The 24445-nt window shown below is 48.5% G+C and overlaps 1 protein-coding gene across 6 annotated transcripts in view; it reads right to left on the bottom strand.

Moving 5' to 3' along the window:
- LOC116952788 (chemokine-like protein TAFA-2) overlaps window positions 1-24445 on the bottom strand; it is a 103725-nt gene that overhangs the window by 34722 nt on the left and 44558 nt on the right. For 4 of the 6 annotated variants that reach the window (XM_032972427.2, XM_032972429.2, XM_076074462.1 and 1 more), the window contains one exon: window positions 8545-8673. In XM_032972427.2, coding sequence (XP_032828318.1) covers window positions 8545-8662 — 118 coding nt within the window. In that variant the 5' untranslated portion in view covers window positions 8663-8673. Of the gene's footprint in view, window positions 1-8544; window positions 8677-24445 lie in introns of all 6 variants that reach the window. The other 2 variants (XM_032972428.2, XM_032972432.2) reach the window with 1 other exon arrangement.

Raw genomic sequence — 24445 nt, 5'->3', positions numbered from 1 at the left:
AAGGTTTGACTATACTTCACCTCGCTGGTCAGTGTGTGTTAGTGAAGGTTTGACTATACTTCACCACCCTGGTCAGTGTGTGTTAGTGAAGGTTTGACTATACTTCACCATGCTAGTCAGTGTGTGTTAGTGAAGGTTTGACTATACTTCACCACACTGGTCAATGTGTGTTAGTGAAGGTTTGACTATACTTCACCACACTGGTCAGTGTGTGATGGTGAAGGTTTGACTATACTTCACCTCGCTGGTCAGTGTGTGTTGGTGAAGGTTTGACTATACTTCACCTCGCTGGTCAGTGTGTGTTAGTGAAGGTTTGACTATACTTCACCACGCTGGTCAGTGTGTGATGGTGAAGGTTTGACTATACTTCACCTCGCTGGTCAGTGTGTGTTGGTGAAGGTTTGACTATACTTCACCACGTTGGTCAGTGTGTGATGGTGAAGGTTTGACTATACTTCACCACGCTGGTCAGTGTGTGTTAGTGAAGGTTTGACTATACTTCACCACACTGGTCAATGTGTGTTAGTGAAGGTTTGACTATACTTCACCTCGCTGGTCAGTGTGTGTTGGTGAAGGTTTGACTATACTTCACCTCGCTGGTCAGTGTGTGTTGGTGAAGGTTTGACTATACTTCACCATGCTGGTCAGTGTGTGTTAGTGAAGGTTTGATTATACTTCACCTCGCTGGTCAGTGTGTGTTAGTGAAGGTTTGACTATACTTCACCACGCTGGTCAGTGTGTGTTAGTGAAGGTTTGACTATACTTCACCACACTGGTCAATGTGTGTTAGTGAAGGTTTGACTATACTTCACCTCGCTGGTCAGTGTGTGTTGGTGAAGGTTTGACTATACTTCACCACCCTGGTCAGTGTGTGTTAGTGAAGGTTTGACTATACTTCACCATGCTGGTCAGTGTGTATTGGTGAAGGTTTGACTATACTTCACCACCCTGGTCAGTGTGTGATGGTGAAGGTTTGACTATACTTCACCTCGCTGGTCAGTGTGTGATGGTGAAGGTTTGACTATACTTCACCACGCTGGTCAATGTGTGTTAGTGAAGGTTTGACTATACTTCACCACGCTGGTCAGTGTGTGTTAGTGAAGGTTTGACTATACTTCACCTCGCTGGTCAGTGTGTGTTGGTGAAGGTTTGACTATACTTCACCACGCTGGTCAGTGCGTGTTAGTGAAGGTTTGACTATACTTCACCTCGCTGGTCAGTGTGTGATGGTGAAGGTTTGACTATACTTCACCACGCTGGTCAGTGTGTGTTGGTGAAGGTTTGACTATACTTCACCACGCTGGTCAATGTGTGTTAGTGAAGGTTTGACTATACTTCACCTCGCTGGTCAGTGTGTGTTGGTGAAGGTTTGACTATACTTCACCACGCTGGTCAATGTGTGTTAGTGAAGGTTTGACTATACTTCACCTCGCTGGTCAGTGTGTGATGGTGAAGGTTTGACTATACTTCACCACCCTGGTCAGTGCGTGTTAGTGAAGGTTTGACTATACTTCACCACGCTGGTCAGTGCGTGTTAGTGAAGGTTTGACTATACTTCACCTCGCTGGTCAGTGTGTGTTAGTGAAGGTTTGACTATACTTCACCTCGCTGGTCAGTGTGTGATGGTGAAGGTTTGACTATACTTCACCACCCTGGTCAGTGTGTGTTAGTGAAGGTTTGACTATACTTCACCTCGCTGGTCAGTGTGTGTTGGTGAAGGTTTGACTATACTTCACCTCGCTGGTCAGTGTGTGTTGGTGAAGGTTTGACTATACTTCACCACGCTGGTCAGTGCGTGTTAGTGAAGGTTTGACTATACTTCACCTCGCTGGTCAGTGTGTGATGGTGAAGGTTTGACTATACTTCACCACGCTGGTCAGTGTGTGTTGGTGAAGGTTTGACTATACTTCACCACGCTGGTCAATGTGTGTTAGTGAAGGTTTGACTATACTTCACCTCGCTGGTCAGTGTGTGTTGGTGAAGGTTTGACTATACTTCACCACGCTGGTCAATGTGTGTTAGTGAAGGTTTGACTATACTTCACCTCGCTGGTCAGTGTGTGATGGTGAAGGTTTGACTATACTTCACCACCCTGGTCAGTGCGTGTTAGTGAAGGTTTGACTATACTTCACCACGCTGGTCAGTGCGTGTTAGTGAAGGTTTGACTATACTTCACCTCGCTGGTCAGTGTGTGTTAGTGAAGGTTTGACTATACTTCACCTCGCTGGTCAGTGTGTGATGGTGAAGGTTTGACTATACTTCACCACCCTGGTCAGTGTGTGTTAGTGAAGGTTTGACTATACTTCACCTCGCTGGTCAGTGTGTGTTGGTGAAGGTTTGACTATACTTCACCACGCTGGTCAGTGTGTGTTGGTGAAGGTTTGACTATACTTCACCACCCTGGTCAGTGTGTGTTGGTGAAGGTTTGACTATACTTCACCACGCTGGTCAGTGTGTGTTAGTGAAGGTTTGACTATACTTCACCTCGCTGGTCAGTGCGTGTTAGTGAAGGTTTGACTATACTTCACCTCGCTGGTCAGTGCGTGTTAGTGAAGGTTTGACTATACTTCACCTCGCTGGTCAGTGTGTGTTGGTGAAGGTTTGACTATACTTCACCACACTGGTCAATGTGTGTTAGTGAAGGTTTGACTATACTTCACCACCCTGGTCAGTGTGTGTTAGTGAAGGTTTGACTATACTTCACCTCGCTGGTCAGTGTGTGTTAGTGAAGGTTTGACTATACTTCACCACCCTGGTCAGTGTGTGTTAGTGAAGGTTTGACTATACTTCACCATGCTGGTCAGTGTGTATTGGTGAAGGTTTGACTATACTTCACCTCGCTGGTCAGTGTGTGTTAGTGAAGGTTTGACTATACTTCACCTCGCTGGTCAGTGTGTGTTGGTGAAGGTTTGACTATACTTCACCACCCTGGTCAGTGTGTGTTAGTGAAGGTTTGACTATACTTCACCTCGCTGGTCAGTGTGTGCTAGTGAAGGTTTGACTATACTTCACCACACTGGTCAGTGTGTGTTAGTGAAGGTTTGACTATACTTCACCTCGCTGGTCAGTGTGTATTGGTGAAGGTTTGACTATACTTCACCATGCTGGTCAGTGTGTGATGGTGAAGGTTTGACTCTACTTCACCTCGCTGGTCAGTGTGTGATGATGAAGGTTTGACTATACTTCACCACGCTGGTCAGTGTGTGTTGGTGAAGGTTTGACTATACTTCACCTCGCTGGTCAGTGTGTGATGATGAAGGTTTGACTATACTTCACCACGCTGGTCAGTGTGTGTTGGTGAAGGTTTGACTATACTTCACCACCCTGGTCAGTGTGTGATGGTGAAGGTTTGACTATACTTCACCTCGCTGGTCAATGTGTGTTAGTGAAGGTTTGACTATACTTCACCTCGCTGGTCAGTGTGTGTTAGTGAAGGTTGGACTATACTTCACCACGCTGGTCAGTGTGTATTGGTGAAGGTTTGACTATACTTCACCTCGCTGGTCAGTGCCTGTTAGTGAAGGTTTGACTATACTTCACCTCGCTGGTCAGTGTGTGTTAGTGAAGGTTTGACTATACTTCACCTCGCTGGTCAGTGTGTGTTAGTGAAGGTTTGACTATACTTCACCTCGCTGGTCAGTGTGTGTTGGTGAAGGTTTGACTATACTTCACCTCGCTGGTCAGTGTGTGTTAGTGAAGGTTTGACTATACTTCACCACCCTGGTCAGTGTGTGTTAGTGAAGGTTTGACTCTACTTCACCACGCTGGTCAGTGTGTGATGGTGAAGGTTTGACTATACTTCACCTCGCTGGTCAGTGTGTGTTAGTGAAGGTTTGACTATACTTCACCTCGCTGGTCAGTGTGTGATGGTGAAGGTTTGACTATACTTCACCTAGCTGGTCAGTGTGTGATGATGAAGGTTTGACTATACTTCACCTCGCTGGTCAGTGTGTGTTAGTGAAGGTTTTACTATACTTCACCTCGCTGGTCAGTGTGTGTTAGTGAAGGTTTGACTATACTTCACCACCTTGGTCAGTGTGTGTTAGTGAAGGTTTGACTATACTTCACCTCGCTGGTCAGTGTGTGTTAGTGAAGGTTTGACTATACTTCAGCACGCTGGTCAGTGTGTGTTGGTGAAGGTTTGACTATACTTCACCTCGCTGGTCAGTGTGTGATGGTGAAGGTTTGACTATACTTCACCTCGCTGGTCAGTGTGTGTTGGTGAAGGTTTGACTATACTTCACCATGCTAGTCAGTGTGTGTTAGTGAAGGTTTGACTATACTTCACCTCGCTGGTCAGTGTGTGTTGGTGAAGGTTTGACTATACTTCACCTCGCTGGTCAGTGTGTGTTGGTGAAGGTTTGACTATACTTCACCTCGCTGGTCAGTGTGTATTGGTGAAGGTTTGACTATACTTCACCACGCTGGTCAGTGTGTGATGGTGAAGGTTTGACTATACTTCACCACGCTGGTCAGTGTGTATTGGTGAAGGTTTGACTATACTTCACCATGCTAGTCAGTGTGTGTTAGTGAAGGTTTGACTATACTTCACCTCGCTGGTCAGTGTGTGATGGTGAAGGTTTGACTATACTTCACCTCGCTGGTCAGTGTGTGTTGGTGAAGGTTTGACTATACTTTAGCACGCTGGTCAGTGCGTGATGAAGGTTTGACTATACTTCACCACGCTGGTCAGTGCGTGTTAGTGAAGGGGGCGTAGGGGGTTCAGACATCACTCGCCACCGAGCTGCGGACGGGAATCAACCCCGGCTTGCCAGGCACGTGAGCGTAGCTCGCTCACCACGGCGCCAACGCTCCTCCCAGCCCTAACGATAAGCGAATTGTCAACAAGCAATTGGCAACAACAACAGGCAGCAACAACAACAACAACAACTTACCAAATAATTACACGCAACACTAAATGGCTTTGTAAAATAAAAAAAAAGAAGTCAAGAGCGGCAAGTGAAGTTGAATCACAAAACCCGTCGCGTCACGTTATTTGTTTTGTCGTCGTGCGTGCTGAGGTCTCAGTCGTCGTCGAGAGTGAGGGGCTTGGTGCCTCGGCAACAAAAGCGTGAGCCGTGAGCCCCTCGCGCTGCGAACCCGGCCCTCCACCCGGGTTCGATTCCCGCTCACAGCGACCAACACCAGCGGCGATTGTCTGAACTTGGTCCTGGGCCCTCCGACTAGGTCGACTCAGCCTCAAGTCAGTACCTGGCGCGGTGCGCGGAAAACATCGCGCACGAGGGAGACAAAGGCGGCCGGGCGTGGCGTTGTCCAACCCACCCCGCCGTGCGCCGCGCCGGTGCGTTCATAGGCGCTCGCGAGCGGCACTTGCCCCGAAAGGCCGTTCGAGGCTATAAGGGCGACCTTCGTCTTGGCCTTGTTGATGGTGGCACAATTTGTAACCGAGGCTGGAAAACTGAACTACCTCGCAGTCACCGGGAGAAGCTAATTAGGAGTAATGGAGCTGTAGTTGTCCTCATTACGGCAATCGTCAAGCGGAGAGATGTATCGCTCCAAATTAAGATGCCGCTGCTCACAATCAATTGCAAGCAAACATTATTCCGTAAGCAGAATTATTTTTTTGCAAGCTCAGCGGTTGGTCCCCCACCCCCCATATTTTTCGCGTGGCCGATGCTATTCAAAATAACGGGAAACATTTTTTTTTCGCGCCCAGTTTCTCTGTTGTTGTGGGTTTCCGGCATCGTATCGTTCCACGCACCTTCTGCAGGTTCATCATCTTTACAGTCAATCTGCCAATATAGCTAAACTCCACTTGTTTTTTTTTTCATTGACTTTGATTTTAATCATCAGACTTGAACAAGGACATCTGTTTAAATACTTTTTAAAAAACACACTTTTGCGTTATCCAAGTGACAATTTTTTTTTGAAGATGTCTGTGAGATGTAAACTCCCACGCCTGGTATGCAGGAGGTCGTGGGTTCGATCCCGACCCTTACGCCTAGATATTTGGAGTTTGCGTGACTCTGTCCATGTTCTCCAGGTCCTGCGATGTTTCCCTCCACATTTAGAAACATGCATTTAGAGTATTAGGCTGCTATAAATATCTACATGATAAGCCACTTCATTGAACAATCATTTGTGACCAGGTCGCTTCTGAAAAAGAGCTATATAACTCAGTGGGCCTTACCTGTTAAATAAAAAGTTTAGTATTGAGACGGGAGATCTCCAGATCCCTTCCACCGGTTTCGAAGCCAATCCTGGATTTCAAAATAACATTCAATGTCGCTTTACCCTACATTGCGGGGATCACAAAAAAGACCTCCAAAATCTTGAATAAACACAAGATCCAGGTCCGATTCAACACATTACATAAAATCTTTGATCTGGTTCCATCTGTAAAAGATGTGATTCCGGACATACAGTACCCTGGCATCTACAAACTAAGTTGCCTCTGTGGTAGTAGTTACATTGGAGAAACCAAATGACATGTCTCGGACCGCATGCGTGAACACAAAGCAGACCTAAAACACAGTAGGACCAACACTTCGGCCGTGGCAGATCACTGTTATAATTCAGTAGGCTCACATGACATTGACTTCTCCAAGACAGAGGTTCTCTGCAAGCCATCTGGCTACCATGAGAGATTCGTTCATGAGGCTATCCACATATACAAACACAGAGACAATTTCAACCGAGAAGATGGATTCTGGCTTAGCAATCATTGGAAGGATTTGATAAACTATTTCGGGTCTTAATTGATTGTTTATGCTTATGGTGGCTTTCAGACCACATCCATTATTTTCGTCTCCCCCCTCCTCTTTTCCGAACATAGATGGACTCGTCCATCTGAATAACTGCCAAATCACTCTCCGTGGTGCTAACGTTAAAAAACGCCACTTTTTTCTAATTTTCTTGCTGTGGTTTTCACACCTGATGATGATTGCTTGTGTTGCAGTCGAAACGTCGTGAGAATTTTATTATTATATATTTTTTTATTTATTTTGTTTGCCTTCTACGTGACTGTACCGAAAGAACCAAGAATATGAATCCCTGCAGTCACGAAAGCTTTAAAAAAAATTTACGCCCTCGCTGTTTCGGGGCACATATCTTGATGGTCGAGTGTGAGCCGTGCAAGTGTCAGGATTTCAGTGATAACGCGCGCTGAAGGTGATTTCTGGACAGCAAAAGGCGCAACTGAGACTATAGGATCAGTTCGTCGACTGGCAGGTCACGTGACATCAGCACCATAATGCTTGTAAGCCGCTCGCTGTCTTGTCTATAGTTGCAGGGTTTTCCAGAAAGCAACAAACTGCAACAAACGGTGGCACCAAAATCCACTGCACCTCTAAAGGCTGTGATGATGATAATAATAATGATGACAATACAAACGTTTAGTGCGTTTGGTATTCGAGCGATTCTTATAACTCAAGAGCTATCATGGTGAAGACGCTGCGTTCCAGAGAGAGAGTCTGCAGTGGTCCCACAGTAGGGAGGCGATGGGCATTTGGAAATCCCAACTGGGTTGCATTTGCAATTTTCAGAATTTGTCAAATTCGGGCCATGGCGCCAGCAACGCAATGGGCTACTCGTTCTGAAAGACGGATTATTGGCACCGTCACCCTCACACACCGCACCGTCACTCTCCCCTTCACCCCACCCCACTCACCCCTTCACACCACCCTACTCTCCCCTTCACCCCACCCCACTCACCCCTTCACCCCACCTCACTCTCCCCTTCACCCCACCCCACTCTCCCCTTCACCCTACCCCACTTTCACCCCACCCCACTCTCCCCTTCACCTCACCCCACTCTCCCCTTCACACCACCCCACTCTCCCCTTCACCCTACCCCACTCTCCCCTTCACCCCACCCCACTCTCCCCTTCACCCTACCCCACTTTCACCCCACCCCACTCTCCCCTTCACCTCACCCCACTCTCCCCTTCACACCACCCCACTCTCCCCTTCACCCCACCCCACTCTCCCCTTCACCCCACCCCACTCTCCCCTTCACCCCACCTCACTCTCCCTTTCACCCCACCTCACTCTCCCCTTCACCCCACCCCACTCTCCCCTTCACCCCACCCCACTCTCCCCTTCACCCCACCCCACTCTCCCCTTCACCCCACCTCACTCTCCCTTTCACCCCACCTCACTCTCCCCTTCACCCCACCCCACTCTCCCCTTCACCCCACCCCACTCTCCCCTTCACCCCACCTCACTCTCCCTTTCACCCCACCCCACTCTCCCCTTCACCCCACCCCACTCTCCCCTTCACCCCACCTCACTCTCCCTTTCACCCCACCTCACTCTCCCCTTCACCCCACCCCACTCTCCCCTTCACCCCACCTCACTCTCCCCTTCACACCACCCCACTCTCCCCTTCACCCCACCCCACTCTCCCCTTCACCCCACCCCACTCTCCCCTTCACCCCACCCCACTCACCCCTTCACCCCACCCCACTCTCCCCTTCACCCCACCCCACTCTCCCCTTCACCCCACCTCACTCTCCCCTTCACACCACCCCACTCTCCCCTTCACCCCACCCCACTCTCCCCTTCACCCCACCCCACTCTCACCAGGGCCTCTGTGGTGGCTGGAGCCTCTCGCCATGGGTGCCCCGGCCAGCACCAGGAGGCTCAGCAGCAGGGGAATGGACAGCGGTCCGCAGTCCTTCGCAGACCAGGGCAGCATCATACTTCTACTACCTGCTGAGCCACGTGGTGGGGGGGTAAGAGATGGGGGGGTAAGAGATGGGGGGGGGGAGGAGACACAGGCAGGTAAAACAACGTCGAGGCAGGTGAGAAAGGGAGCAAAGGCTTCCCGTGTAGCCTTAACAGACTGTTGGGGCAAGTGCTGTTAGCAAGCAGCGAAGAACGCCGGCACGGCACACGAGAGTGTGGGTGGCCAGCACAATGCCCGGCCGCCTTTGTCTCCCCAGTGGCGATGTTTACACACCATGGCAAGTACACTTTCGCGGCTGAGTCGACCTAGGGGGAGGCCCATGACCGGTTTAGATAATCGGTTTAGAAAATCGTCACTGGTGTCGGCCGTGAGCGGGAATCGAACTAGGGTCGCCGGGTTCATCGAGCAGCGTAGCGCTACCCGCTACACCACCGTTCCCTGTCACTTCCAGCGCCCACAGGCATTGACTAGGTGGCTCTAAAGACTCACAATGGCCATGTCCCCACAGATATTCAGCATCGAAATGCCATGGACCAGTTCTTGGTCTTGCCCGGCCTTCCACCTAAACGCTACACACAGCTCATCAGCGAGCCCACGGCCACCCTGCCTGGCTTCCACCTTCCACGGAAGCAATGGGCAGTGAATTAACCGGATCGGCGCCAAGCGCAGAAGATGCGAAACGTCGAACGCACGAGCGGAGAATCCAAGACTTTTCCCCCTTGCCAACAACAAACCGCGGAGGAGCGCGTAACATCGCGCGGCCCGAGACACGCACGCTCAGGAGGTGGGTCTGCAATTGACCAACTCTCAGACAAAGCAATTGGATGGCAAAATCCCTTCTTTCTCTCCACAAAAGCCGTACTAAAGATGAGGCATTGGCACCATGTCAGAGCACGGGGGTTGGCAACTACCCCGCACCTCCGATTGGCACGGTTTTGCGACGTACAGTACGAAAGAAGTCCAACATACTTGCATACCATCTCAAGTCCGGAGGGTTCCGGTTGTCCCTCTCCCCACGGGTATCTCGAGATTTGTTGTGTAACTGTGCATTGATTCATTGAGTTAAACCGAGTTGTATTCGTACTTTGTGATGTATAGCGACTACTCTGCATAAAAGCGGGTGTTTTAGGCTGCTACGGGAACACGTTCAGGGCCGCAGAGGGCAGTCAGTTAAATTGAAAATAATTTTCTAAATTGAAAACTCATCTCGTCAGAGCAGCTTTTTGTGTTTAGTTTTGTTGTCCTTCCGCCCGCACCTCCGATTAGCACGTTTCGCTACGCACGGTGCAATAGAAGTTCAACATACATACATACATAAACCACTGCCAATTAGGAAATAGCGTCACAAATAAAAAAAAAATTGTATAAAAACAAGGCTGGATAAAAGATCAACAATACGAATGAAACGACAAGGGATACATCAAATGCTTTCATCGCTATCGCAAGCCCCGAATCACGAGGAATGCATCTAATCGCTTAGAGAGTGATTCCTCAGGGTGCTGTCACAACGCTGGTATAGGTGCTGTAGGTTTAATCCACGGTAACCGGGCAGCTCTCAGGGAGCTCACGATGGCCGTGTCAGAGCAATTATCCAGCGCGACTGAGGTTCTGTGCTCAAGCCATATAACTGGTGATCTCGCTTGCTCGCTCTCTTGGGTGGCACGCAATGGCCGTGTCAGAGCGTCGAGACAATTTTCCATAAATGATATGAGGCTGGGTTGGTTGGTTGGTTGGTTGCTATCACTTGAGGTGATAAAGACGACTTGCATCCACCGCAGGCAGTGGTCAACATTTGCAGAGAGCACGGCTTACTTGCATGTCTGTTTTATAGGCAGGCACACATTTATATTTAAATATTTTGTAAACGTTTCAAAGCGCGTTTATTTTTTTCGGAAACTACGCAGTTAACGACGTTGGCCCAACGTGCGCCAACTATTTCATGTTTACCCAGTATATCCTCGCTTGAAATGTACCCCTTTTTTAACAACCTTTGTCTCATTAAGAGCTACCACCATGACCTTGCTATCCGACAAATGTGTAATGTAGAGATACAATGATTTAAGAAAAATCGTTGTCAGCATCTGCCAACCTGGGTGGTACCGATAAGCTACATTTTTATTTATTTTTGGCAAACGGACCAAGGCTGCAAACTGCGTTACATTTGTTTAAAAAAAAAATGTTGCTCCAAATCCAGCGCCTCGTCAACGGAGGTGTAGCGACACCTTGTGGCCACATTCGACATTTGCACCGGAGTTGTCTGGCCACGAAGAGCCCCTTCAAAATAAAAGTCGCCCTCCTCCCATTTCCTCCCCCCCCCTCCTCTTCCTCCCCAACCAACCACCACCCTCTTCCACGTTCCAGATGGCCACCCAAGCAGGGGTAGGCCACACTTCATTAGGCAGTTTCGTCAAACCAGATGGAGGCTTAACCCACTCTGACAAGTTTGCTCCTTGATGTCCTATTTATAACAAAGCCTTGCTGTGGCCATGCGCGCCACAAACAGCCACAATCCAGGGCCGGATTAAGGTCTGGGATTTTGGGGCCTCCAGCCCACGGCCACAGATGTTAAGGTGTCCGGAAAAAAATATCACCAGCAACAGCAGTAGCCATGTTCGATCCCCTGCTGGATTAAGGCCTTCCCAAAGCCGCCTCACACAATCCTGCGGTGTTGACAATCCACCCCAGCGCCTGCACGTAAACAAATTTAATTCCGCTCCATCTCCGTATAAAATACATTTTATGTATATATATACTACTTTACAATGGTTGAAATGCAATATTGTGGCACTGTGATAAATAACTGCAGGGTGATTTGGTCAATAAATCTAGAGCAACTGCCAGTTACAGTGCCGAAATTAAAGGCGTCTCGTTTTATATATAAGATACAGATGTTAAGATTGCTATATCACATTTACAAGTCAGAACCGAGATAACTAAGGTCGATGGAATATCAGTGGAGTGTTTGGCATTGGGTGGTGGTAAGGGTCAAGGGAAGGAAGTGAATATACAGAGGGGGGCTATTAAAACACGAACAGCACCCATCATACTCCTAGGCATCTGTCAAAAAAATAGCTTTATCGCTCATCGGATTCCTCCAGTATAGATACATATTCTGATTCTGAAACGTTCTCCGAATGTTCCAGGATTGGGAGTCTGAGCTCTTGGAAGTCGCACGACAGTGCCGTGGTTGGGCAAAAGTCAAATTGAAATTGGGAGTTTGACATTCGATGCGTCCACTGTGTGCTTCGTGCACAACGAAGTCGCCGCAGGAAATGCTGTCACATTAGTGAGACATTTGCTTCATGTCCGTGTAACGGCGTGATTCGAGTAAGTAAGGCAGTTGTTTCGTGTTTTACGTATGTTGAACTTCTTTCACACCGTACGTAGCAAAGCGTGCTAATTAGAGGTGCGGGCAGGGGGGGGGACAAGAAACTAGTTTTCAACCGAAGATTAGTTTTCAATCAACGTTGTTAATTCTCAGTGTGGTTTATGCTCCTAAGGCATTTGTCTCACGTTGTGTTTTAGGGGCGCTGTCGCTTGCAACGTGGCGCTGACGCTCCTCGTGCAACGTGCGACGTTTTTCCTGCACGGTATCCACGCGGCAGCCTATACCCAACCCTCCTCGTCGCCTGTGCCGCACCCATTTAAACCGCTTGTACATTGAACGATGGATAGTACTCTTTGGTTCTTTCGGTAAAGTCACGTAGGTATAAAATAAAATCAATAAAATCACGACGTTTCGATTGCAACACAAGCAATCATCATCAGGTGGGAAAACCACAGCAAGCAAATGTTTTTGCTGATTTAATTTATTTTATTTTATTTGTTTTATTTTCTACCCACGTGACTTTACCGAAAGAACCAAAGAGTATGGATCCCTGCAGTCACGAAAACTTCAAATATGGATAGTAGTTGCATAACATTTGTTAAGAGGCATAAATAATATATTCTCGTGTGCACGTTTGCGCGTATTGCGACGGTCAATGGTTCGATACACTTTTAACAGCCGCTAAACATTGAACAGATTAGGTGACTATGTCATCATCGTAATAATCATCACTACCATTATTAGTTTTACTTCTAAATGTTTTTTACTTTTGATGTTTTCAAAGGAATTCGGCTGCAGAAACCTATTTCTACGAGAGGAAATGTTAGTTGATTTAATATTGATAATCATGCATTTCTATTTCTATTGAGCGGCATATTTAAATTCTCATGAAACGCAGTTGTTCAGCTCCAATTCTGTTTGATTTTTCTTGCACAGTACTTTTCTTATGTTTAAAGGTTGTTTAACTCAGTTTTGACCTCTTTTGCAAATAAAACTCCTGAGAATCTCCAGTTATCATGAGTTCTCACCTAGATAAACCAATCTGGATAAAACACCTGGAAAAACCAATCTGGATAAACACCTCGATAAAATAATCTGGAGAAAGACCTGGAAAAACAATCTGGATTAACCAATCTACTGTAAACTAAATATGGCGGCCCTGCTAATCACCACAAACTACCGCTAATTTACCGGGATGTGTGTGTGTGTTTGGAGGCGGTACAGTAAAACACGAAAAAGCCATTCTCATTCTATTAAACTATTAAAACTATATTTTTTTATTTTACCATGTAAGGCCCACTTAGCTTTCTAGCTCTTTTTCAGAAGAGACCTGGCGACAAATGATAGCTCAACGAAGTGGCTTGTCACGTGCAAATGTATCGCAGCAAAATACTCTAAACTCATGTCGATTCTAAATCTGGAGGGAAAACCCGGAGGGCCTGGAGATAAATCCACGCGACCACCGGGAGAGAGAGACACCGCAAACTCGAAATGTAAACCAGGCGCCAGGGTCGGAATCGAACCCAAGACCTCCTGTATACTAGGCGAGGTAGTTAACATCTCACCAACGTGGCGCCCACGTCACCTCACCTTCCCCGTGTTACGACATTCGTGCAACGTTCAACACAACGTTCAACACACGTTCAAACAAACGTCGAGACGCTGGCTTACGCGTGGGCTGTAAGCCAATCGGAACGTGGGAAGGGAATGGGTGGGGGTACATAATAATAATAAAAGCATTCCCATCCCCCTGTACGCACTCCGCCGAACAGCACGGAAATTCTGCACCAGTACGTATGCATGTTGAACTTCTTTCGCACCGTACGTCGCCAACAGTGCTAATCGGAGGCGCGGGGGTTGGTCAACAAACATAATATAAAAAGTAGTTCTAAAGGAAATGAGTTTTCAATCTCAAGTTAAAAGTTGCATAGCCCCAGTGGCTTCCTAATATCGGAAGGAAGAGCGTTCCAGACGGCCGCAGAAGTGCACCACTAATACCAGATACCTTGACAACGGTGTGTTGTTACTCGATACGTGCGTGCGTGTGTGCGTCGCGTACCCATAAGAGCTCGTCAGTGTCGAAGACGTTTGTTTTATTCATGAATTCACATATTCATGAATTCGATCAATTGCACAACATTCCTCTATTTAGCCACACGAAGGTGCATGGGCTTTATTTATTATTATTATTATTATTACTACATTATTACTATAAGCAGTGTATTTGACGGGGAAATTATTGGACTCGCAGAGTCCCGAGGCAATTTCTCACGAGGGATCTTGTTTGGAACATTTGGCACGCGTGCACGTGTGTGTGTGTGTGGTGAGCACGTGCACGCGTGTTCTCCCATTGGGAAGCGCCTTTAAGAAATCCCACACATGCACAAGAGGATCAACTTGAGTGATGAGCGATATCACAACCGGTCCCCAAGCCCCCACCATTCACCAACCCCCGCACTGACCGGTGTGGTGAAGTATGGTCAAAACAAATACACCCACACCGCACACCTCCACCGCCATGACCGCCACACATAAGCCACAAGCAGGGCCGTCCAATGGGGGAGGGGGAGGGTGCGGTGCAAGGGGCAACCCCCCCCCCCCCCACAGACACCTTCTAACTAAAGAGGAAGAATTACATCTGACACAGTAACGTCGAAGCGCGCCCCCCCCCCCCCAAAAGCGAGGGGGGCCCGCGGCAGTCGCCCCGATCCGCAGTGTGTACCCTGAGGGATGGGGCTCTGGCCACACAAACACTCTACCAGGCCCCTGCAGCTGTGGATCCGTCGGCCGCGTGGCATCGCCTGGGAGGCTGGCGGTGGTGCGGGGAAGTGATCAGAGCGGGACAGTGCGATTTGAGTATTTCATCGGTCAAAAATTGAATGCGATCGTGAAAAGAAGCGTTACCACGCCCCCCCCCCCCTCCCTCCACCGCAACTGTGCCTGAAAAAATGGAAAGTATTAATTCGGTTCATACTTCACAGCCACAACGTTTGAGTCAGAAACACGAAGAAACCCGAACTAAAGCTGCAAGGTGCGCGAAGAGGCGTCGAGAGAAACATTCTTGGGATTGCGTCGAGAGAACGAAAGATGAACACGGCTCACGGAACAAAAGGCAAAATCAGCGGCATGATGAACGTGACGAAGGGTGATTTTATCTCGGGCGGGTCAATATCACCGGAAGAGATGTCGGCTGACAGACAAGACTGGCGATGGAATGGCAGCCAAAGGAGAGAATACACCCAAGAGGATAGCCACCGCAGATATGCAGCAATGCGATCGGTGTGTGATGTGTTGATGGTGATGTCCTGGGGGAGGCCTTAGACCAGACCAGCTGCGAATAGACAATGGCTGATGTTGACGGCTGGTTATCTTTGCGTCCAATTGTATAACCGTAAATTTAGCCAGATACGAATCCGGATCACCATATTCCGACCCAGCTATGTGCACATAATGTCACGAGATGAAGACGTTTCCATTCGGGAATCTCGCAGCGAGCATTTTGCACCGCTTTGGCAGAGAATTGCCCGGTAAGATGACATCCAACTACGGTTTGACGTCCCTTCAGTAAGCCTCATTTGAGACAAATCAAGGTGCGGTTCTCGTTTTACATGCCCTGCAAAGAGTTCGGTTTTGTGTTTTTTGTGCATCGCATGGCCTTCAACCCACGTGTTTTTAATGCCGAAAGCTGGTACAAGCAACGCTACGAGTGAAAAAATATAATTTCATTGTGTGCTTTTGTGCTAATATTGGTGACCAGGCTATGAACATCAACTTGCTAGACATACCTCCCCCCCCCCCCCCCAGAGGCAGCTGGGAATATTTAGCATGGTAAAATCGTTATGAATCGCGTGCTAATATCGGCGGTTACTGGACGGATACCTGCAGGTATAGAATTCAAAAACACGCTTTTGAATTCAGTGTTCAGTTCGCTCCGAACCCTGAGCCGGCACGGCTGAACGCGTGGGTTCCAGTCCAGGCCTCGATGAAACAGGGTTCCACAGGCTAAGCGAATTGATGGTCTCAGCCTCCTGGCCACCCAAAAAGCGTCGCGTTAAAGTCGCGTCCACAATGAAAATTTGCGAATTTCCAGCTGCTGAGAATTAAGTTCGGTGTTTGAAAGCGCTTGCCCCCCTTGCTGTGTAGAGCAGAAGCCGCATGATTAATGGATTTTCAGAGGTAGCCCTGTGACATCCACTTCTCTGGGCCGTTCTCTAACACGAAGGATTTGCACTGCTCTCAAAATAGAGACTTGTAACGATTGGCACAGTTGACTGCGTACGGTGCGAAAGTTCGACATGCATACATTTGGGGTAAAATATTAATTTAAAAAAATACTTTTAAATACTTCATTATGTGACAATCATATTCTTGGTTCTTTCGGTAAAGTCACGTAGAAGGGAAATAATAAAATAATAAAAAATAATATAATAAAATTCTCACGACGTTTCGGCCACAACGCAAGCAGCCGTCCTCAGGTGAAGAAACAGAGGCTGTCAGAAAGACAGCGTCTTAATGAGAATCGCTCATTTTTGCAGCAGCAACAACAACAGAAACACGTCTCTGCCAAGGTGTAACTCCTTCAGCAATGCCCGATCTGCTATCTCCACCATCTGCCAAAACACTGAGGAATGCACCCGATCCCATCAGATATTGAAAGCTAAGCAGGTTAAAGAGAGAGAGAGAGAGACTGGTTAACGCTTTGATGGACGCCCAGCAGGTTGGCACGCAACAGGTTGGCACGCAACAGGTTGGCACGCAACAGGTTGGCACGCAACAGGTTACACGCAACAGGTTGGCACACAACAGGTTGCACGCAACAGGTTGGCACAGGGCTGGGAAGTAGACGGACGTGCGGCAAAATCCGTTCGTCAAATTGCACTGCACTTCCATGCTCGCACGCCGCCTTCAGCGAACCCGCACCGAACCAGCGTCCAACTACAGATCTCAGGGCCCTCCACCACCACCTACGTCCGCTCATCGCCTCCAACATCGCAAATGTCTCGCCAGCAGCATCGTTGTGTCGTGGCTCGACTTATTTTAGCTTGGTCCTCGTCGTATTATCTGGCTGTGTAGCAAATGACAAAAATACAATCACTTCACCATAGAAGTAAAAAAAAAATGTGTGTTTTAATATTTTCGTGTTTTTTATTTATTATTTAGGGGCTCCTTTATAACATCATGCTACAGGCCCCGCACTAGCTTCATCCGGCACTGCTGCCAACAACACCACCACCACCACCACTACGAACCATCCTTCCCATACCCGCTCGCCCCCGCGCCGCATAACCAGCGCCCGTTTCAAAGGGACGAGAGCCCCTGCCAACGTTGCAGCCAACTGGTGAGCGAACGTCCCATTCGTTACCCGTGGCTGAGGCTGCCATCCATCTCCTCGGTCTAATGACGATGCCCCGGTCTCGCCGCCTATTGATACGCCGGTGCGTATCGCGAGCACGCACGCGCGCGCAAACGCACCGCTGACTCCTGACATACGAGAGCGCGCCGTCGGATCGATGCGCGTGCTCTGTGATATTTCGCAGGGAGACTGAGAGGGGGGAACTCCGTGAGCGTGTGGCGCCACAGCCCTCCAGATGTTGGCACGTCTCAATCATTCCGGACAAGAAAACGATCCGGCCGGGTTTTATTTTTTTTTATCTTTTGTTGTAAAATGTTACCGTATTCTCTCCGGAAAATAAGACGCGCACCCACATCTGTGCCCGGCGTCAATAACGTGAGGCTAATGTGTTATTTGGTGACCGCACTGTGACCATCGACTCGCTTACACTTGAGAACCCCCCCCCCCTCCCAGTTTAACCGCGTGCCTGGGTTTTCCCGAATTCTCAGTGCTCTCGGCCTCTCTGAGCGCCACTGCCCGCCTTGAGTAATCTTTACATACCGAGTGAAGCCTCACCAAGAGACTCGACGCTCATGTTGAATAGGGTCCAGGCATCAAGGTGAATTGGCCACATCAACGTGGAGATGTGTGTGTGTGTGCCTGTGTGCGTGGGGAGCGGTGGTGGAGCGGTTAGCGCTACGCTGCGCTACGAACCTGGCAACCCGAGTTCGATTCCCGCTCACGGCCAAAATCAGTGACGATTATCTGAACCGGTCCTGGGCCTCCCCTAGGTGGACTCGGCCTCAAATGAGTGCCTGGCGCGATGTGTAAACATCGCCACCGGGGAGACAAAGACGGCCGGGCGTGGTCTTGGAAACCCACCCCCTCGTGTGACGTGCCGGCCTTCATAGGTGCTCGTCGCTAACAGCACTTGCCCCAACAGTCCGTTAAGGCTACACGAGGGATCGTTGTCTTTGTTTGTGCTGAAGACATCGGCCAGTCATCTCAGTCAGCCAACCCATGGCAGCTGGGTCTGTCCCCTGACCTCCTGCCAGCGGGCGTTTCACACTTTATGTGGCCTTAAAGTGCACATAGCCTGCCACTTAGTGGCGAATACCGGTTGTTGTTGTTGTTGCTGCTGAAGACATCGGGAAACCAATGGGAGCCATGCAGTTTCAACTCTACATTGAAAACTAATTTCTTTAGAAAATATTTTTTTTGTGTTTAGTTTGTTGTCATTCCCCCGCACCTCCGAGTAGCGCGGTTGTCTACGTACGGTGCGAAAGAAGTTCAACATGCATACATTTTGGAGTACCTGGAGAAAATCCACACCTACGTACGAACGTCACCTTTATTTACAAGCAGGTGAGCGAAAACCCAACGAGACCAAAGGATATCGTTCAAGGGAGACCTGCGGGATTTTGGACAAATACATACAGGGCAACGTTCCACTGGTGACGATCGCCAGATATGTTTCGCCTACATAACACACGTTTCTCTAGTCCACGTGTTCCTCGTTCTCTCAATGAAAACGTTGAGCTTGCATCTCGCCGCCACCCCGCCCCCCTACCCCCCCCACGCTTCTTTACACACTTTTCATCCGTGGCTGCGTTCCCTTCATTAACGACCACGCTTCCGAGCGGTGCCAGGCTGACTCAATGGCTTTCCGTGGTGCCGCATGCGAGCGCGACTCTCTCGCGATCGCTCCGTCACGACCGTTAAGACGTGCGCGCCGCGACGGAGGACCGGGGACGTTGCTTTGGCGGGCACCAATTTGTTAAAAGATTGCAACCCTCTGCGCCTTGGCCGCTCTAAAAAGGCAGATCCATAAACGCGCATGATCCCCCCAGAGCTGCACTTTTTTGATCAATAGCGGTCATTCTCCAGAGGAGGGTGGGGAGGGAGGGTTGCAGCGTGGCTAATGGCCCTCCTCTCTCTCTCTCGCTGCCTTCTGAGATGTCACTTTGACCACTGTGCATCAGAGCAGCGCGCACCGCCCATGAACTAAACCACAATCTCAAATGCAATGCCGGCCAGACCACTATTACTTCGTGGGGTTTTTTGTTGTTGTTTGTGTGTCTGCTACTTACATTCTCATTTCGTGGCAATTGTTGAACGGGCCCCGACTCTGCCGGTGATGCCCAGAATGTCGAAACCGGTCAAAAGGTTTGCTTGCTTGAACAAATGCCGTGGGATGTTGGTCCGGACTAATAGGTGGCTTTATTTGTAGGTGTAGACACAAAAAAAAACGAGTCCTCCCCATATTCGCTTTCACATTCTCACGGTGCAATTGGTGACGCACTCACACACCCACTCACTCTTGGCGTCGCTCATTGAGATGAAGACATTCACAATTGGAAGTGTAGCAGGAGGCGGTGCATCACCCTGTGTCCGATAAAAGACCACAAATGACGGTGTCGCAGGACTGTCTCTGGGATTGCTTCAAAAGGCCTCACTTCTATCCGAACTTTTGTAGTGCTCCGCAAAAAAGTGTTTGTTGCATTGCCATCAAACTGTTGCGTTTTTAATTCTCAGCGCTGGAAAATGCGGGATTAAGTAAAACGATTAATAGATTTTAACACGATGGAGATGAAACCATCAATTCGGCACGCTGCGATCCGTTTCGTTGTCCAACATCCATTATATTTATGACTCTTTAGCCCGAAATCCGTATTCGGCTGAATTAAACTAAAAAAACTCTAAATGAATATGCATCAATTGTTCCGGCGATCAGTGACCCGGGGCTGGAAACCATTAACACCTTTACACTGGAGAACTGCGTTCGACCATCGGTGACTTCCACCTTGAATATGACGCCGAAATCTCGGCGGTACTTGCTCAGCGTTATGACAAGAACAATTCGAGGCCCCCTGAGCCTCAGCCACAGTCACCTGGTAAAACGAAATTTTTAATGATGTGGGGTTCTGGTTAGCTTTTTATTTATTTGTTTTCTCCTGCGCATTCATTCATCTGCGACCGGGGATGGTACCCATCGCGCCTGACGTGCTTATGCAAGATCTATCCGTCAACATCAAGCCCTCTGAGCAGAACAAGACTGAATTATGCGGGGAAACATATTCACAACTCAGGGCCGGATATAAATTTGCAAACCACTCCCGAGTTATCGTCGTTGGGCGGTGATGTGGCCGAGCGGTCCCTTGTTGCCGAGGTCCGAGCCAAGCGACCGCCCTAGTTAATGCTGCGGGTTTCGAAGATTTAAACAAAAATCCGAGTGATTTTTGTTTTTATCAAATCAGCGTTGATGCGTGCCTTTATTTGAGGAGACGTGGTCAATCCGTACAACCGCTGTTGAATTCCCCACAAATTGGTACTTGATATTTCAACCCCGGAGGGATGATGGGATAAAATGGGCATCTTAACCAAAAAAATACACGCAGGGTCTGCTTCATGATGATGAAGGTCCACGTGTGGGTTGTTACCACGGTGCAAATACTCCCAATGAGGAAAATTTCCCAATGAGTAAAATGACCCACAAATGAATTATTTGGGTAAAAACCACATGGCAACGTAACCCGACTGGCAGACAATACTCGTCTGTGAAACATAGCAGATTTGGGAAAGCCTCACAAGAATGGAGTGAATACCAAATGCACTAAATTATTATAATCATCAATGACGGAGACGTAATCAATTCCCTAAGACTGCCATTTGCACCATTGGTGCTTGTTTGGCCATGTGGTCACTTTGACTTTGTCAAGAATGATTTTGGTTCAAGGGGAGTGTTTTGTTTTATCGCATCCACGCCGTGTCTAACCACCACACTGCAAGTCACAATAACACACTCACCCAGACTCTCAAACACTCACCCGCTCAACCACCCACTCACCACACTGCAGATCACAATAACACACTTGCCTACAGACTCTCAACCACTCACTCACCCACCCGATCACTCACCCACTCACTCAACTACTCACTCACTCACCCACTCACCGCACTGCAGGTTACAGCAACACACTCACCCACAGACCGTCAACCACTCACTCATCCACTCACCACACTGCAAGTCACAAATAACACACTCACACCGACTCACCCGCCCTCACAGTCGGGCATATTTGCGGAATACACCACGTGGTGCCGCCGTTGACCCTGGCCATTGACCAAGCAACCCAACGTTCCTACCAACTCCCTCCACAGGAATGTGTTTCACCCACCCACACACCCACTCACCCACTCACCCACACACCCACTCACTCACCCACCCACTCACCCACTCACTCACTCACCTACCCACTCACCCACCCACCCACACACTCACCCACTCACCCACTCACACACTCACCCACTCGCTCACTCGGCCACTCACCCACCCACCCACTCACACACCCACCCACTCACTCACCCACTCACCCACCCACCCACCCACACACTCACCCACTCACACACTCACCCACTCACTCACCCACTCACCCACCCACACACTCACCCACCAACACACTCACCCACTCACCCACTCACCCATCTAATCAGTCGTCACGATGGGCGTCGTAACACTTCTCATTTCTGTTTCTTCTCTCCCACTGCTCCACTTTGGAATTTTATCCCATCGTCCTTTTCCACGAGTTCTTATAATAACCTCGGTCGATTTAAGGAACCGGTTCACTCTCATCGTGTACGTCTTTGAGAGCGCTGTTCGTTTCTGGCTGGTCGGTGTTCTGGCCCTTTGGCCTCTGTGCTCAGCAGCTGTCAGTTGTTGTTGTTTTGCATGGGGGAAAAAACTCGGTGATTAAGAACCGCATGTCGCTGTACATATTGGTTTTGTTTGATAATCAAGAAACTCATTCTCCGTTATTGGACGCGACACCTGCGCGTTTGGAAAGTTGCTAGGCAACGTTCACGGGCACTGTCTTGAGCACCGCCGAGCGAGAATCCGATCTCCCCCTTCGAGCGAGAGCATTTCAATCAAGGGCAGCGTGCAAATGCGGGCAACGGTGACGTGAGTCGCATTGTCCACATTTTTCTGTGAAATTAATGTGCGAGACCGCCGGACATTCGAGCACCAGAGCCTGTTGATGGAACAAAGCGAACCCTCTCTGTGAGCAGGCCATCTGCATTCATGTTGGAGTGGCCTTCTCTGATGCATTTGAAACACCCGGAATCCACAAATATTGAGTACCAAGGTCCATAAAATTTTAAAATAATAATAAACTATTACAATCAGTGGCTCTTAACCTCTACTGCAGCCTTGCAACCCGTTGGCTCTCAATCGTAAAAAAAATATATATGTCAATAATACATCGGGTTTGATGAAACAAAGTAATTCATAATAAAGGTTTTTGGGTTAGATCGCGTTGTTTATAAATGTGTCGTAACCCTCCTCTATAAATGAAGAGTGAATCCACATTTATAGTTTCAACACACCGGTGGGCTAAATTAGTGAATTATTTGTCTTTTGTCAACGTGACACTTTTTTTGCTGATTGGCCGTGTCGGGTGGTGGAGGGTTACGACACATTTATAAATAAACGCGATCTAACCCAAAACCTTTATTATGAATAATATTGGTCGCGAAAGCCTACGTGTTAAACAAAGTAAGTTGCACTCAAGTTCCCGTGCTTAATTTGCGTTTTCACTTATTTACCTTCTAAACAAATCTGGCCATGTCTCGTATCGCCCAGAAAGGGCATCGTGTACCCCAGATGAAGAAGAAGAACGACTCCTTTAAATGATCGCTGGGCATGGTGAAACGTGTCCGTCACCCAGCGCTTTTAAAGGGCCACAGAAGGGTTGGTGGATCGGGAAGATCTGCGAGACTGTCAAACCCGCTTGGCTGCGAGGTGACCGGGAGATTGGCAGCACAGCAAGTGGGTTGTTGCGAGGATCGCGTTCGGGGTTACCACGTCGCAAGACAAGCCTCTTCCAGATGTTGTCTTCTGCCATAGGAATCTACTCTTGGAGTTTGTGGCTCACCACCACTATTTATTGATTTGCTCAATCTCTTACGACAAAAAAAACGAGTAAAAATATTTGTTTTATTTTGCCAGATAAGGTCCCACTCAGCTAAAAAGCTCTTTTTTTCAGAAGCGACCTGGCCACAAATTATAGCTCAACCAAGTGGCTTATCAAGTGGCAATTATAGTAGCCAAATACTCTCAAGGAATGTTTCTAAATCTAGAGGGGGAAAAATCCAAATATACAACAGCAGGCGTCAGGGTCGGGATTGAACCCACGACCTCCTGTCTACCAGGCGAGGTCGTTACCATCTCACCACCGAGTGTCCCCACACACCAACCAAAGCATTTGACATTGGTGCCGTAGGATGCAGGGCCTGGACAGGCAGGAAGCTGCAGCAGTAAACCCATCTCTGCGGGTCTGATCCAGATTCCTTCGTGTCCTCACACACTCAAACCACTCGTTCGCGAAAACTTCCAAATATTCCAGCGCAGGAGCCTCCTGAAAACAGAGCATTGAGGCACTGTGAGGCTTTTCCTGGTAAATGAATGGCATAGGGTTTCACAATAACTTGCCACGAAAAGGTTTCATGAACTGTGGGTGAGCGGTGCCAGAGCAACACAACGTTTCCCTGTCTGAATATGTGAACATTGTCTAAGTATGTGTAAATTGGCTAAATATGTGTAAATTGTCTAAATATTTGTAAATTGTCTAAATGTGTACATTGTCTACATATGTGTAAATTGTCTTCATATGTGTAAAAAGTAAAGGTTCAGCCCTGCAAGTCCTCACTTAGGTCACTACTGGCAGAAGGACCTCCACTCCAAGGATCTCTGTAAAAACCCTCTCCAGCGGACTTGGCCCAATCTCCTCTGGTCAGACACCTTGTACGAGGTAGGCGTACCCACACTTAACCTCACCACATGCCGACGTCCTGCCAATTCATCTCACCATTTCTAATACTGCTGCTGCTGCTGAGTGGACAGCGGGGACTCACAGATTGCAGTGAGGTAGCAGCAGCAGCAACAGCAGGGTCACGCTCTCTCATTTGCTTCCATTCAAGATGTGCTGTCAGCTCTCTGAGTCAGCTCACGCCCTCTCAAAAAAAATCTCACGTTTGTGCAAATGTTTAAATGTTCCACGGGGATAGAGTGCGTTGCTCATCTTTGCACCGGACTTGGCTTCCTCCCTCGCACTGCATCACTATTTTGGAATCATCC

Source organism: Petromyzon marinus, chromosome 48, assembly GCF_048934315.1.
Source record: "Petromyzon marinus isolate PM22_M1 ecotype Great Lakes invasive population chromosome 48, UKy_Petmar_22M1.pri1.0, whole genome shotgun sequence".
Classification (NCBI taxonomy): Eukaryota; Metazoa; Chordata; class Hyperoartia; order Petromyzontiformes; family Petromyzontidae; genus Petromyzon; species Petromyzon marinus.
Note: the sequence above shows the minus strand (reverse complement) of the source record. Positions and strands in the feature narration are given on the sequence as shown.